This window comes from Papio anubis, chromosome 10 (assembly GCF_008728515.1).
Source record: "Papio anubis isolate 15944 chromosome 10, Panubis1.0, whole genome shotgun sequence".
NCBI lineage: Eukaryota > Metazoa > Chordata > Mammalia > Primates > Cercopithecidae > Papio > Papio anubis.
The window spans coordinates 113169584-113185606 of record NC_044985.1 but is presented as its reverse complement, the minus strand read 5'-3'; the positions used below and the strand labels follow the sequence as shown (position 1 = coordinate 113185606).

The window sequence follows — 16023 nt, the reverse complement described above, 5'->3', positions numbered from 1 at the left end:
GGTGGAAATTTGTAGATGGCTCAATAACATAAATAATAAGGAGGTTTTACAGTCAAAAACTTTAATTTAGCCTCTCTCTTTAGTCCTTTCAATTTAATGTTAACAAAAATCACAGCAAGTGGATATATTGACTGATTTCAGTCTTTTGACATTTATTTTCTTTTCTGGCTGAGGTGCCATGAGCAATAAAAGGATAAGAAATTAGAGATTAAAGAAATAAGTAACATCCATCCGCAGCTACTGTCCTCCACACACTAACAAATGTTTTGCATTGACTTACACAAGTTCCTCCATGTTCACAAATATTTTCTGGCTTTATTGTATGTGTTGTGTGTGTGTGTGACAGAAGCATGATTACTCAGTGAAAACCTGCACAGGTATCAATACCAGCAGGTTCGTTTAAACAAGAGCATCTGAACACTTAATAGGATTAATGTGAGCCCAGATTCTTGCCTCTGTTTTTATTTCTGTTCTTTAATCGATTTCTATTATGAACCTGCCAGCAACAAGAGAGGCTAAGGGAGATAGATGCACGCGCGCGCACACACACACACACACACACACACACACACATGCACCCACACCTTTATTTCAAGGTTCCCTTGAAATAAAGCTCTACACAGCAAGATGAATGCATACTGTCCCACATTCCAGGGCGCCGAAGGGCTTTATGACCACTAGTGAGTTTAGCCAGAATTTGAAAGCTCACAATCATATTAATGTAATAGGATTATTTTCTCTGTGTCCCACTTTTTTTTTCTTTTTTTTTGAGACTGAGTCTTGCTCTGTCACCCAGGCTGGAGTGCAGTGGTGCAATCTCGGCTCACAGCAAGCTCCGCCTCCTGGGTTCAGGCCATTCTCCTGCCTCAGCCTCCTAAGTAGCTGGGATTACAGGTGCCCGCCACCATGCCCAGCTAATTTTTTGTATTTTTAGTAGAGATGGGGTTTCACTGTGTTAGCCAGGATGGTCTGGACCTCCTGACCTCGTGATCCACCCATCACAGACTCTCAAAGTGTTGGGATTACAGGCGTGAGCCACTGCGCCCAGCCCCCATATCTTTAATGACTATGGGTGAGGTGGAATAGTTGATCTCCCAGGAACTGGCCTAGCCTTGAATCAGAAAGTCATGGGTTTTCACATTTTATCCACTGGCGCTGAAGAAGGGAAAACATCCTCTGAATTGTGACACATCATTAAGGGAACCACTCTTCACAGCCCTGCACTTGCTTCAGCCTGACTATGAAGTAAAAACAAAAGCCCCAAACACCTTAAATTTACCCTTGCCTTGAATTCACCCTGCATGAGGGGAGTGAGCGGCATGTCCTCCCTGTGGTTGTCCTGATCACAGCCCTGTGGTCTGCGAAGGTCCTGTTTGCCTGAGGCAGCAGGAAGCACGAATCGCCCTCCAGAGGTGATACTCACAGATGAGTTGCTGGGAATTTGTTGCACGAAGTGTGAAAACCGTCTGGCTGCAGCTCGAATCTTACAGTTTTGGAGATTTTTGAGTGTGATGAGGGATGGACGAGGGGAGGGAAAGTACTCCTGTGAGCAAACACAGTGTGGAGCCAGAGCCAGTGGGTCCTGGATTGATGTTTAAATGCTGTCTTGAGACAGTATTGAGAGGGAAGACCGTGCAAGGCCATGGAAGGCCTTGCCTTTTACTGGGGAGAGTAGGAATTGAGTGACTCTTGGGACCTTTGTGCAGCAAAGTGTCCTGTTCTGGAGCAGGTCAGGGTCTGTGGGGTGGAATTTGGGCTCCACCGTACCTTTGCTGAGCTGGTCAAGGCTGTAGGGCTGTGGTCTTTTCATCTGAAAAATAGGAAGAGCACTAGCTAGAAACCAGCTTCACCACGTGGCTTGAGGCTTCATAAGGGGCACAGAGAGGAGTCCCAATCCAAGGGCACAGCATTCAACAGGGTTCTCGTTAGCTCAAAAATCACCAGGCAGGGTCTCCCTTCTTACTCCCCTCTATCCCATTCACTTGCTATGAGCCAGTCCCAGATACACCCAGGGCCTGTTTCCTTCTGTGGGATAGCAGTGCTGGAGAGAGTCACCCCATGGACTGTGTTACGTCAAACCCACAAGGGCAGAAGCCCCCCTCGGTATTATCCAGAAATCCTTTTGCTCTAATGAATGAACTCTCACTCCTCACAATTTGAAACCCGCATGTCCTCAAATCTCTTCAAGTTGCTTTCATTTTATAAAAAGGATCTAGGACAGTAGTTCTCAAAAGGGATTTTTGTCTTCCAGGGGACATATGACAATGACTGGGGACATTTTTGATAGATACAACTGGGAAGGATGGTGTTATTGGAATCTAGTGTGTAGAGGTCAGGAATGCGGCTCAACATTCTACAGTGCACAGGGAAGCTCCCAGCAATTATGATCTGGTCCAAAATACCAACAGTCTCGTGACTGAGAAACTCAGATTCTAGTTGCTAAGGACTAAATTAGGCCCCCCACCCAATTCATATGTTGAAGTTGTAACCTCCAATGTCTTTGGAGATAGAGCCTTTACAAAGGTAATTAAGGTTCAATGAGATTGTAAGGGTAGGGCTGTAATACAATCGCACTGGTGTCCTTATGAGAAGCAGAAGGACACCAGGAGCACTCACACACAGAGAAAAGGACACGTGAGGTCTCACAGAGAAAGCGGCCATCTGAAAGCCAAGGGGAGAGGCCTCGGGGGAAACCATACCTGTTGAGACCTTGACCATGGACTTCTAGCCTCCAAAACTCTGGGAAAATAAGTTTTTGTTTAATTCAACCAGTGCTATAGCGTTTTCATGGGAGCCCTAATAAACTAACACACTAGACAATGAGTTTGGAGACAACATGGGAAAGAAGGAAGAACACACAGGATTGACTACGTGGCCTTGGGCAAATTTCTTTACCTCTCTGACTCTTAATTCCTCATCTATAAATTGGGACGAGTCATGCCCACCACCTTGGGTTTTTATGAGAATTAAACAAATTAACACACCTAAACGACCTGACACAAGGCAGATGCCACTAACTTGATACTACACTGGGCACTCCCTACAGGTGGAGACCCCATTCTTTAGCTTTGTATGCAGTACCCAGGGCACCTGGAAGGTGCTGGAGCACCATAGAAACATTTTAAAAGTGCATCCAATCAATCGATAACATTTTGGGTGCTTATTCAACAATTTTACTTGTGTAGCCTTTTCCGAAACAGATATCACAGGTACAGCTGTGAACACTGCATTTGCAGACTCTTCCCTCAAGCTTATCCTGTAGTGGAAGAAGAGACATGATAATCAGTACAGAACTACAGTAAAAATAGGATTTCAGACAGTTACAAATACTATGATGGAAATCAGCTGAGTGTTGTGATGAGTTGCCGGTGGGAAGAGCTGCTGTACATAGCATTGTCAGAAAACTATTGGAGGAAGTGATTTGTGTTGATGTTTTTGTTTTACGGATACAGATATTCTTTATTGGAGATTTACATTCCACTAGAGCTGTTGTTCTTGTGAAGTGGTTTTCTAAAATGATGAATAACTCTTAGTACAATCTTCTCTTGGTTTATCCAGCAGTACATTTTATGAAAACTCCGTATATCTTTTTTTTTTTTTTTTTTTTTTTTGAGATGTAGTCTCGCTCTGTCTCCCAGGCTGGAGTGCAGTGGCACAATCTGGGTGCACCACAACCTCTGCCTCACAGGTTCCAGTGATTCATATGCCACAGCCTCCCAAGTAGCTAGGATTACAGGTGCCCGCCACCATGCCTGGCTACTTTTTGTATTTTTAGTAGAGATGGGTTTCACCATGTTGGTCAGGCTGGTCTTGAACTCCTGACTTCAAGTGATCCACCTGCCTCAGCCTCCAAAAGTGCTGGGATTACAGGTGTGAGCCACTGTGACAAGCTTAAAACTCAGTGTATCTTAAAATGGTGCTGTACATATAAAGAAGTTAGGTTTTAGTTTGGGAAAGTTATCAACAGGGTTTTCACCTACATGAAGGCCCAGTGGAACAGTCCAATGTTGTGAAGAATGAGGAGGCATTCCTTGTTGTGCAGGAATATCCAGGGCATTGCAATGTTTAATATCTTTGCCCCCTTCCACCCTCCTAAATTCCAGTAGAACCCTCCAATCATTGCGATAAGGATCACTCCCACCCCTAATTTCCTTAAACACCCTCTAAGGACTAGCACAGCCACCATTAAGAGCAATGGTTTTGAGGGTGTTCGTTGACCTCCTCATCTTCTAGTCCAGTGGTCATTCTTGCTCATTTGAGCCTCTGACACTGCTAACCCACCTTCCTTGACATCCTTTCATCCTCTGGCTTCCATGACACTGCATGCCTTGGGCTTTTCTCCTCCTTTTTGCCCAATCCCTGTCCAGTGTCCTGATCTGGCTCTTTGTTCTCCAACTGCCCATCTGGTCTGACTTTGACCCCTTCTTTTTTCCCTTCCATTTTCTTCTTTAATGAAAACTTCAAAACCACTTCCAGGTGACTAATTCCCAAAGTGCTTTTTCTAAGCCATTTACACACATACTTCCAACTGCCACTTGGACCTGCCCAAGTGTGCCCAATCTAAACACATCCAAAGCTCAACTGGTCTTCTTCTAAGCCTGTTTTTCCTCCTCTAAGCCTATTTTTCCTTTGGTGGTACCTCTTGGTGATAATGACTTCATCCACTCACTCAGCTAAACATGGCAGCCATCTCCACTGCTCTTTCTCACTCCCCCATCTGGTTGGTTGCTGTGCCCTGTCAATCTGAAAGAAATAATGGGAACTGATTATTCCAGAGCAAATCATGCAAAGATGGGAGCAATGCTGATAAAGATCAGTGCCTTGGAAGGGGCCACTCTAATCCCACCCTTTGATCTTTTATTTTATTTTTGAAAATTCTTTGGACTAGCCTCTTTTTTTTTTCCAGACCCTGGGCATGCTGCCCTGAGCTAATTTGTTTGCCCGAATTAATTATCAGCAGGGGGTGACAGCCTCATTTTCACAGAAGCCCTCTCTTCTGGAAGGAGTACCTTTTTGTTCAAACCGTCCGATTGAGGCTGCTTGGCACTGAGTATAAAGGGTGCCTTGACATTTCCATGAAGACATTTAAATGTTACCGTCTCTGAAGAAACAGTTTTAGAATATGAAAACTTTATCTTTTTTCCCCCCAAGGAAGAAAAAACATCACCAGCTTAATTATCTCTGTAAAATAACTTCCTCATTTGCTTTTCATATTGCTAGTATAAAAAGATAATGATACTGTTTTCAAAAATGGAAACAATTATAGATGATCTTGCAAAACTTGCTTGTTTGATTTTTGTCTATTTAAATACCACCTCAATTCAGAGGTCAAAGAGGCATGCAGGGTTGTGGTTATATATTACCCTTCCATGTTGATTGTTAAAATATCTCCTAGTAGGGCAAATGCAATTGAAAACGTGCTGCTGGTGATTGTACTCCATAGTAACCTCAAAAAGGTTCTTATATTAGGAGAAGCAAAAGGCACTTAACTCTTTACACATACATGGATATATATGTATATATTTTTACCTCTCCCACTCTCTCTCTTTCCATATATATACACATATATATTTCATGTTGTATGTTTTTTACCACTATATATATATTTTATGTTGTGTATTTTTTACCCACTATATATATAGTAGGTAAAATATAGATATAGATATAGGTATATAGATAGGGGTAAAATTATATATGTATGTAATAGTGGTTAAAAAATATATATGTATTTAATAATACATATATATTTATATATATAGTGGTAAAAAACACAGAATTAAACGTACCTCCCTAACAAATGTTTAAGTATACATTACAGTATTATTTACCATACACACACTGTTTACCAGGCGATATCTAGAACTTACCCATCTTGCATAACGTCTTGCATAATTAAACAGCAGCTCTCCATTTTTCCCCTTCCACAGACCCTGGCAATCACCATCATTCTGCTTTCTGCTTCTGTGAGTTTGACTATTTTAAAAATACATCATATAGGTGGAACCATATAGTATTTGTCCTTCTGTGACTGGCTTATTTCATGTAATGTAATGTCCTGAAGGTTCATCCATATTGTAGCACATGACAAGATTTTCTTCCTTTTGAAGGCTGAATAATATTCCATTGTATTACGTACCACTGTTGCTTGAGCTGTCCATTCTTCTGTCGATGGACATCAAGTTGCTTCTACTTCTTGGCTATTGTGAATGATGCTGCAATGAACATGGGAGTGCTAGTAAATCCTCCAATTCCTGTTTTCGATTCTTTTGGTTGAGTACCCAGCAATGGAATTGCTGGATAATGTGGTAGTTCTATTTTTTATTTTTTGAGGAACCACTATAGTTTTTCACAGCAGCTGTACCATTTTACCTTCCTACCAACAGTGCACAAAGGTTCCAATTTCTTCAAATCTGCCCCAACACTGGTTATTTTCTGTTTTTGTTTGTTTGTTTTGTTGTTTTTTTTATAATGGCCATCCTAACAGGTGTGAAGTGATATCCTGTTATGATTTTAATTTGCATTTCCCTGATTATTAGTGATGTTGGTTAGTGATGTTATTTTCATATGCCTGTTGGCCATTTGTATTATTTTGTACCATACATGACTACCAACTCAAAATGGACTAAAAACTTAAACGTAAGACCTGGGAGTATGAAACTTCTGGAAGAAAACATAGGGGAAAAAACTTCATAACGTTGGCCTTGGGAATGACTTCTTGGATGTGATATCCAAGGTACAGGCAACAAAAGCACGAAGACAAAAGTGGTACTTCAAACTTAAAAGCTTCTAAATAACAAAGGAAACAATCAACAGCGTGAAAAGGCAACCTATGGAATGGGAGAAAATATTTGCAAACAATACATTTGATAAGGGGTTAATATACAAAACTCTTGTTAAAAGAAAGAGCTTTCATTGAATCTAAATCAGGAATCAGCAAACTTGTTCTGCAAAGGGCCAGATAGTAAATGTTTAGGCTTTGCAGGCCATATAGTCTCTGTTGCAACCACTCAGTCCTTTGTTGTCATGTGAAAACAGCCATAGACAATATGTAAATGCATGACTGTGGCTGTGTCCCAAGAAAACTTTATTTGCAAAAACAGGCTGGGATAGATTTGATCTGTGGGCCATAGTTTGCTGACCCCCTGGTCTAGAACAGATTTTCTCAACCTGGCTGTACTGATATTTTTTCTGGATAGTCTTGTTGTGGGAGGCTGTCCCGGGCAGCCTCCTGTAGGACTGTAGGATCCTTAGCAGCACTCTTGACACTACCTCCTAGATGCCAGCAGCAACCCCTCCCCGTACCTCCAGTTGTGACAAGGAAAAATGTCTCCAAACATTTTCAAATGTCCTTTGGGGGACAAAACTGCTGCTAGTTGAGTACCTCTTATCTATATGATGGAAATAATCTAATAAAGGATAATAGAAGGATTTCCCTAAAGTTACAAAAAGTAGGGTAACATACTGCTTTTCAGAAGAATTGAAAACTATAGTATATTTGTCTTAGGTAGGTCAAGGGCTCCTCAAAGGGGCCATTATCACAACCTAAATTTGGAAAGCTTTTCAAAAACAACTGAAATGACAACATATTTGAAAAGTGCTCTGTTAATAATGCAGATATGAGCTTAACCTACTTTTATGATAGGCACAAGAAACAAAACAGTTCAACATATTAGCATGTTCTAATGGGACTTCCTGAGTTTGAGAGTTGGTTGTGAGTTGGAAAGGCTAGGGAAAAGCTAGTAGTTCTAATTCCTACTTTGGTAAGGGTTTATTTTTTCTGCTTATCTGAATTCAGAACGAACACGGGCAGTGTGACTTTTGAAAACACTCATATGTTTTTCATTGTTTGGACAGGGCCGGACAAAAATGGCCTGGTTTCACTGCAAATTGGCAGTAACACATGTTTTCAAAAGTTGAAAACTGCATAACCCTCATGAGTGAATCTCAAAGAATGTTGTCTTCTTGTCCTTTAGAATAAACACCTGTTTTGCAAATAGGAGGGTAAAATCCATCTTTATCAAGAAATTGTGGTTTATTTTTTCTTCACTCGCATTATGATTTATTTAGTAATTTAAACATTTAGGTACAATTTAAAATACTATAATTTATATGATCATATCTTTAAACAAGCAATAACAACAAAAATACTCTCATATTTCATCAAAAATTTCAGTTAAGCATTTTGAGCTCATTTTCTTTTCTGACTTGAAAAGGAAATACAGATATATTTTTCTAATGTGGTTCTCACACTTTTTGTTTTGTTTTCTTTTTTTCTTTTTTTTTTTTTTTTTTTTGAGATGGAGTTTTGCTCTTGTCGCCCAGGCTAGAGTACAGTGGTGCAATCTTGGCTCACTGCAACCTCTGCCTTCCGGGTTCAAGTGATTCTCCTGCCTCAGCCTATTGAGTAGCTGAGATTACAGGTGCCCGCCACCATGTCTGGCTAATTTTTTGTGTTTTTAGTAGAGACAGAGTTTCACTATGTTGGCCAGGCTGGTCTCGAACTCCTGAGCTCAAGTGATCCACCTGCCTCGGTATCCCCAAGTGCTGGGATTACAGGCATGAGCCACCGCACCGAGCCAGGTTCTCACTCTTGAAGCGAGTTGTTTGCTCCTCCCCTGCTGTAAGTTCTGCTCACTCACTATCTCCAATGGCTGCAGCAGACACACTCAGTGACTGGATCACCCTAACACCAGCACTGTTGGACGCACTATGATGAGAATGTCATTGGATAAATGAAATAACTTCTTTTATACTTGGGATCATGAAAAAGTGTGATAAGAACAGGCTCTTTCTTCATAGCCTTCCCCCAAATCCACCTTTCAGCTTTACCCCAAGAGATCTAGCTCCTGAAATCCCATCTGTTTGTGCCATACTTTCTAATGAATACCCCCAACTGCCTTCCTTTCTGGCTGGTCCCGCGTGGGTTGTAAATGGGATGCATTTGACAGCAGGCCTTTCTCTCTGTCCCTCAGGTTACCACGGCCTCTACTGTGAGGAGGAATATAACGAGTGCCTCTCCGCTCCATGCCTGAATGCAGCCACCTGCAGGGACCTCGTTAATGGCTATGAGTGTGTGTGCCTGGCAGAATACAAAGGTGAGAGGCCGCCGGGCCTTCCTGTGCCAGAAAGGCTCTAAATGACATCATGTATTTTTCAGTGTAAATGCATAAACCTCTAATTGGACCATGAATTGTTCAGAATAAAAATCAAATGCTGAAACTGGCATGATTAATGGGTCCAAGGAGACCAATTTGCAAGCCTCTGGTTTCTTTCTGATGGACTGAGAAACAACCGTCTCTCCTGTCCTGTTCTTCGTGGATCCTCGCTCTCTTTTTTGTTGAATGTGTAAAAAGCTGAAAACAAAAAGTAATATTAAGATGGACTGTCAGACATAGGTCAGAGACCATGGGTGTGAAAAATGTGGAAGAGGAAGGATGCTGCCCTGTAAAGCTTCTTATGCAGAGATAGAATGCTGTGCTTTCTTGGAGAGGAGGCAGGCAGAGTCCCATGCATTGGCACATACATTAAGCTTATTAAAAACAGGCGACATTGACAGATTGTTTCTAATGGGTGGATCCCGTTCTAACCCCTAATGTGCATAGCTCACTAAATCCCCCCAAAAACCTTATGAGGTGGATAGTAATGCTCTCCCCCTATAACCCTGGTCAGCATGGTTCCTAAAGCCCTTTCTCCCAGCGTCTCCATTGGCCTCTGGCCACGTTTTGTGGATGGCAAGGCTTCCTGGAGCCCACATACCCTCAGACGGCCCTGTTCCAGGAGAGCCTATTTATCAGCTGTTGCACACATTTCTCTAAGCCATAACTTCAGGGCCGGGTTTAGATTTTGGAATGCTTTTGTGGGCTCTATTTATAACCATTTCACTTAACTGCTTGCTCCTATTGCTGCTTGCTTGATGCCATCCACCTGCCTGGAGACCTTACGTTGCCCTCACCGTTGCTTCTCTTTGGATGAACCGACCTTTGTTAGTAACCATTTTGGCAAGTCTCATGGCCTTATAGGCTACACTGAAAACTTGTTTAAGCTCCTGGATAAAAGGGCTGAAGCTGGGCCAAGTCTTGACTTTGTGTTCCACAGATCTGATGCTTCTTTTGGAGTATGATGTTGGGTTAGAACCAAACTCCACTAACATCTACCAGGACATAACAGCAGATGTGCTGGCTTCATTCTCAGGCTTCTCAGTTCTGGGTCTATCTATCTATTACCTTTCTCTCTACATATCTTCAACCTCCTTCTTTCCCCTTCCTCTTTGCCATGTCTATAAATGTTTTCATGGATTTCTTACTCTGAACAAATGAAGATTCTAGGAAGATGGCAGCTCACATTGACATTCAATATCCCTTATCCCTCCTAACTCTCTGGTAGGGATGGCTCAGTAAGGTAGATGACCCTGGATGGGGTCATCTGAAGATTTGGGGTCTCAAGAAATGGTATGTGTGCTAGGAGCCTTTGCTTACAACAAGAACAAGGGATGAGGGCTCCAGAGAGCACTGATGACTCAATGAGCAGACGAGTCCAAAGAATCCTTCATCTTGTAGAGAGGAAGTACATGCTGTAATGGTGCTGCATCTGACCCTAGGAGGCAGAGGGGTATATTGATCAGATGGATACGGGCTGCCCTTTAAGGAAATTGCACAGTAGGCTGAGCTGTCCCCCCACCCCGCCGCTTTTTTGTGGCCTTGAGAACACCAAACTGGGAGGCCTCTCTCTGCCTCATGCCTTAGTACACAGGACCCCAGTGGCTGCCCATCCAGCACTGAAGGGGAATGTGTTATGTTGTCTGTCTCTGCCAAGATTTCCACCCTCTAGCCTGGCCAAGTACAAGGAGCCCACACCGGCAACTCAGAGAGGGAGAAAAGTTTAGGGAAATAAAAACAAAAATTGCAACAACAGCTCTAAACATTCAAGAAAGGAAGTGAAAAAAGTCGTGTATACTACTCAGAATTGAATTTGGTTCTGAATAAAAAGGAGGAACTAGTGCATGAGAGGTTCAGAGTATGAGGAAGTGGAAACCACGAGTGAAAAGACAGGAAACATGGAGAGAAGATTCGAGAGATCTGCTTCTGCCTGAGCAATGGGTGCTCCAGGAGAAGGAGCATGTGGAAATAGAAGCAGAATTCACTAACTCCTAGAAGGAGGTGTCTGTGAGGTGAAGAAAGTCTTATTTTCTAATAGAATGGGCTCACAGGGCAGCAGTTGGATTAATGAAGGAGATGATACATAATTTGAGATTTCCTGGTAAAATTTATAACTGCAAGGATAAAGAGAAATGTTTACAAGATTCTTCGAAGGAATCACAGGTTACATACAGAAGAAAGAGAATGAAACCAGTATTGTACTGCCCCTCTCTATCATGAAGGTAAAGAATAGCAGAGCAGTGTCTCAGACTTTTAAATGAAAAGGACTAGGAGTTAAAGGGTTGTTTATATTTGAGGGCAAAAGAAAGATATTGACATACATTCAAGGATACAGAAAATACAGCACCCTATACCCTAAGATAAGTACCTTAATAAGCATCCCCACCAAATAGGAACTAAATCAAAGCAAAGATATCCAGATAGGGGAAGATGGAGAATGGAAGGAAGAGATTTATGCCTTTAAATGCAGGCGTAAGTCTAAATAGATGATATTTATGTGATTGTGAATGGTAATATAATGGTGAAGGAAAGTCTCTTGAAAAAAGTAGATCTACGTTCTGTATCAGCTGTCTATTGCTGCATAACAAATCAGTACCCAGTACTGGCTTAAAACAACATGCTTTTATTACCTAACAGTTTCCTAGGTCCAGGTGTGGCTTAGTCAATTCCCAGCTCAGGGGCTCACACAGGTGAAAGCCAGGTATTGACTGACTGAGCTCTCATCTGAGGCTTGAATAGTGAGACATCAGCTTCCAAGTCCCCTTAGGTTATTGGCAGAACTTGTATCCTTGTGGATGTAGGATTTGTGACAGCTTGCTCTTTGAAAGCCAGCAACTATGACAGAGCCCCCACTGCTTCCAGTCTTGAACTTTCGGGAAGGCCTGGATTTTTGTGTGTGTGTGTGTGATGGAGTTTCACTCTCGTTGCCCAGGCTGGAGTGCAATGGTGCGATCTTGGCTCACTGCAACCTCTACCTCCCTGGTTCAAGTGATTCTCCTGCCTCAGCCTCATGAGTAGCTGGGATTACAGGCATTCACCACCATGCCTGGCTAATTTTGTATTTTTAAGAGAGACAAGGTTTCTCCATGTTGGTCAGGCTGGTCTTGAACTCCTGACCTCAGGTGATTCACCTGCCTCGGCCTCTCAAAGTGCTGGGATTACAGGTGTGAGCCACCGCACCCAGCCTGGACCCTGTAAAAGGTCTCACCTGGTTAGGCCAGGCCCACCTGGGAGGAACTCAAAGTCAACTGATAGGGACCTTAATTGCATCTTCAAAACCTCTTAACTGCCATTTGCTCTTGGTTGGAAGCTCACACTCAAGGGGACTGAATTACACAAGGGTGTAACTCACTAGGGGTCACCCTAGGCTGTGTCTACCACTCTTGCTTTTAAGGAAAAATTTCAACAAGCATAGTGGTTTCATATTATTTAAAACAAAGCCATGTGTTGAAGGGGGTGAGGATAGGAAACATTAAAAGGCATACAAGTGTGTTAAAGATTTCACTCCTGGCTGGGTGTGGTGGCTCGCACCTGTAATCCCAACACTTCGGGAAGCTGAGGTGGGCAGATCACCTGAGGTCAGGAGTTCGAGACCAGACAGTGAAACCCCGTCTGTACTAAAAATACAAAAATTAGCCAGGTGTGGTGGCAGGTGCCTGTGATCTCAGCTACTCAGGAGGCTGAGGCATGAGAATTACTTGAACCTGGGAGGTGGAGGTTGCAGTGAGCTGAGATCACGCCACTGCACTCCAGCCTGGGTGACAAATCCAATGGGCAGGTACAGTGTTTATTTAATTTTAGTATATTTATAAAGACATTTAGGTTTAGGTTTAAATAAGGCTGCTGAAAGCAGGGAGGTAAACCCTAGCAATGTAGCAGTAAATGGTAGAACTTGTAAGCTAAGAGTGATGGGGACATGGGGAGGGTAGGTAGAAGGAATTAAAGGAGAGACAGGAGGAGATAATCATGCTCTTCTGCCCAGAGGAAGAGTGAGGGGAAGTGAGAGGCCACATGATCCTGTGCTTTTCCCTCTGTGGGGTGATGGACATTCTCCCCGTTTTGGAAATATTTTTGCCAATATATATTTACATATAGTATGTCTATATACATTCAGGAAACTGTCAGATGGATGCATTTCAATTCCTAGCTAGTACTTACCTGGAGTTAGAACTTGGATAGGTAGTATTTTAGGGATAAAGTTAAGCTTTAACTTTTTCCTTTACATATATACTTTTTAAGTGGTAATTTTTACGGCTTAATATTAATATTAATATTTTTTAAACTATATATAGTTTTTATATTTTTAGGAGGATATATATAACTATATATAACACTATATATATAACACACACACACTCTATATATATATGTATATACATATCCTCCTAAAAAGAATGAGTGCAATAGGGAGTCAGCCAAATATATAGCTAAGAACATTTTGAAAAAGGGAAAAAGGCCAGGGGTGGTGGCTCACACCTGTAATCCTAGCACTTTGGGAGGCTGAGGCTGGCAGATAATGAGGTCAGGAGTTCAAGACCATCCTGACTAATATGGTGAAATCCTGTCTCTACTAAAAATACAAAAATTAGCCAGGTGCTGTGGCACACACCTGTAGTCCCAGCTACTCAGGAGGCTGAGGCAGGAGCATCACTTGAACCCAGGAGGCGGAGCTTGCAGTGAGCTAAGATCATGCCATTGCACTCCAGCCTAGGCAACAGAGCAAGACTCCATCAAAAAAAAAAAAAAAAAAAACAGAAAAAAGAAAAAGAAAAGCAATGAGGGGAACTTCCGCCAGATGTTAAAAAACCCATTATAGGCCTGGTGTGGTGGCTCACACCTGCAATCCCAGCACTTTGGGAGGCTGAGGCAGGCAGATCGTGAGGTCAGGAGATTGAGACCATCCCGGGTTAGCTAACATGGTGAAACCCCATCTCTACTAAAAAAATACAAAACAGATTAGCCGGGCGTGGTGGTGGGCGCCTGTAGTCCCAGCTACTCGGGAGGCTGAGGCAGGAGAATGGTGTGAACCCGGGAGGCGGAGCTTGCAGTGAGCTGAGATTGCGCCACTGCACTCCAGCCTGGGCGACAGAGCGAGACTCTGTCTCAAAAAACAAAACAAAACAAAACAAAACAAAACTAAACAAAAGAAACTGTTATAATGCTACAATTATTGTTACATTCATATATTACCCCTGCAAGAATGGACAGATAACCAAAACTGAAGAATGGCCCAGAAACCATTGTCTATAATAATAATGTATGACTCTTAAAGAGGATTTATTAGGAATAAGAAGGGAATTCTTTTTAAATAAGTGCTTCTAGAAAAACTGGACTGCTAAAGAAAAAAAATGTTCTTGCACTTCTAAGTAAATTCCGTATAAATAATAATTTTAAAAACCTCTTCTTTGACTTCTTTGTGTCCCCCTCTGCTTAAAGTCCCTTTCTTCCCTTTTGCTTTTTCAACCATGGCTCTTGGCCCTTGTCCATATCATTCCACTGCAAGAGGTTTCAGGACAATTCATGATGAAGTAATTGAAATCATTTGGTGAAATCTATGAAGATTTCCACTTCCACTTCCACTTCTGACTCAGCCAGTGTTCCTGTCCCTTTGCCCCACTGGGCCCTGAGGTCCCTCCTGCATGTCACCTTGCTGTGTCTTCTGCAACTTCATTCCTGATCAGGTTCTCCTCTCTGCCTTCACTAAGTCTTGGTCTCCCAGATGCTGTGAATGACGTGGGTCTCCAGGCCCCTTTCTCTCTCCCTCCTCTTTGCTTTCATCCACTCCTATGACTGTATCCGCTGTCTGAAATGTTGACCCCCAAACAGATGTGGCTTCTTCCTCCTTGAACTCTCTCAGTATTTTCTTTATATTTTCCATGACAATTATGTTTAGCCTTGTATTAAATTCTTTTTGGTTTCAGACTTTCTTCTTCCCTACACTACATCATACGCTCTGGAAAGACAGTGACTATATAACTTCTTTTTCATTTTAAATTCTCTACAGCTCTTCCTGTGGTGGCTTGCACAGAACAAATGCTTGATGGCTACATTTACTTGAGTTAGAACTACTGTTTAACCCATGAATTAAGTAAAGGAAACCAACTTAAACATTTTCATGGAATGTAAGTCTCCACTGTAGATCACGGAATTGTTAGAAAGCAAAATTCAGGGCGGGCGCGGTGGCTCAGGCCTGTAATCCCAGCACTTTGGGAGGCCGAGGCGGGTGGATCACAAGGTCAGGAGATCGAGACCATGGTGAAACCCCGTCTCTACTAAAAATAGAAAAAACTAGCCGGGCGCAGCGACGGGCGCCTGTAGTCCCAGCTACTCGGGAGGCTGAGGCAGGAGAATGGCGTGAACCCGGAAGGCGGAGCTTGCAGTGAGCTGAGATCCGGCCACTGCACTCCAGCCTGGGCAACAGAGCAAGACTCTGTCTCTAAAAAACAAAACACAAGCCAGGTGCAGTGGCTCAAGCCTGTAATCCCAGCACTTTGGGAGGCCAAGACGGGCGGATCACGAGGTCAGGAGATCGAGACCATCCTGGCTAACACGGTGAAACCCCGTCTCTACTAAAAAAATACAAAAAAATAGCCCGGCGAGGTGGTGGGCGCCTGTAGTCCCAGCTACTCGGGAGGCTGAGGCAGGAGAATGGCGTGAACCCGGGAGGCGGAGCTTGCAGTGAGCCGAGATCGCACCACCGCACTCCAGCCTGGGCGACAGATCGTGGCTAACACGGAAAAGCCCCCGAAAATACTAAAAATACAAATAATTAGCCGGGCGTGGCGGCAGACGTGCCTGTAGTCCCAGCTACTCGGGAGGCTGAGGCAGGAGAATGGCGTGAACCCGGGAGGCGGAGCTTGCAGTGAGC

At 43.0% G+C, this 16023-nt stretch overlaps 1 protein-coding gene across 1 annotated transcript in view; it reads left to right on the top strand.

The window, feature by feature from the left end:
• The window catches only part of DNER (delta/notch like EGF repeat containing), a 381990-nt gene that overhangs the window by 310626 nt on the left and 55341 nt on the right, over positions 1 to 16023 (top strand). Inside the window, exon 9 of the mRNA XM_021924059.2 lies at positions 8973 to 9095. Within this exon, the coding sequence (XP_021779751.2) occupies positions 8973 to 9095 (123 nt within the window). The remainder of the gene's footprint in view (positions 1 to 8972; positions 9096 to 16023) is intronic.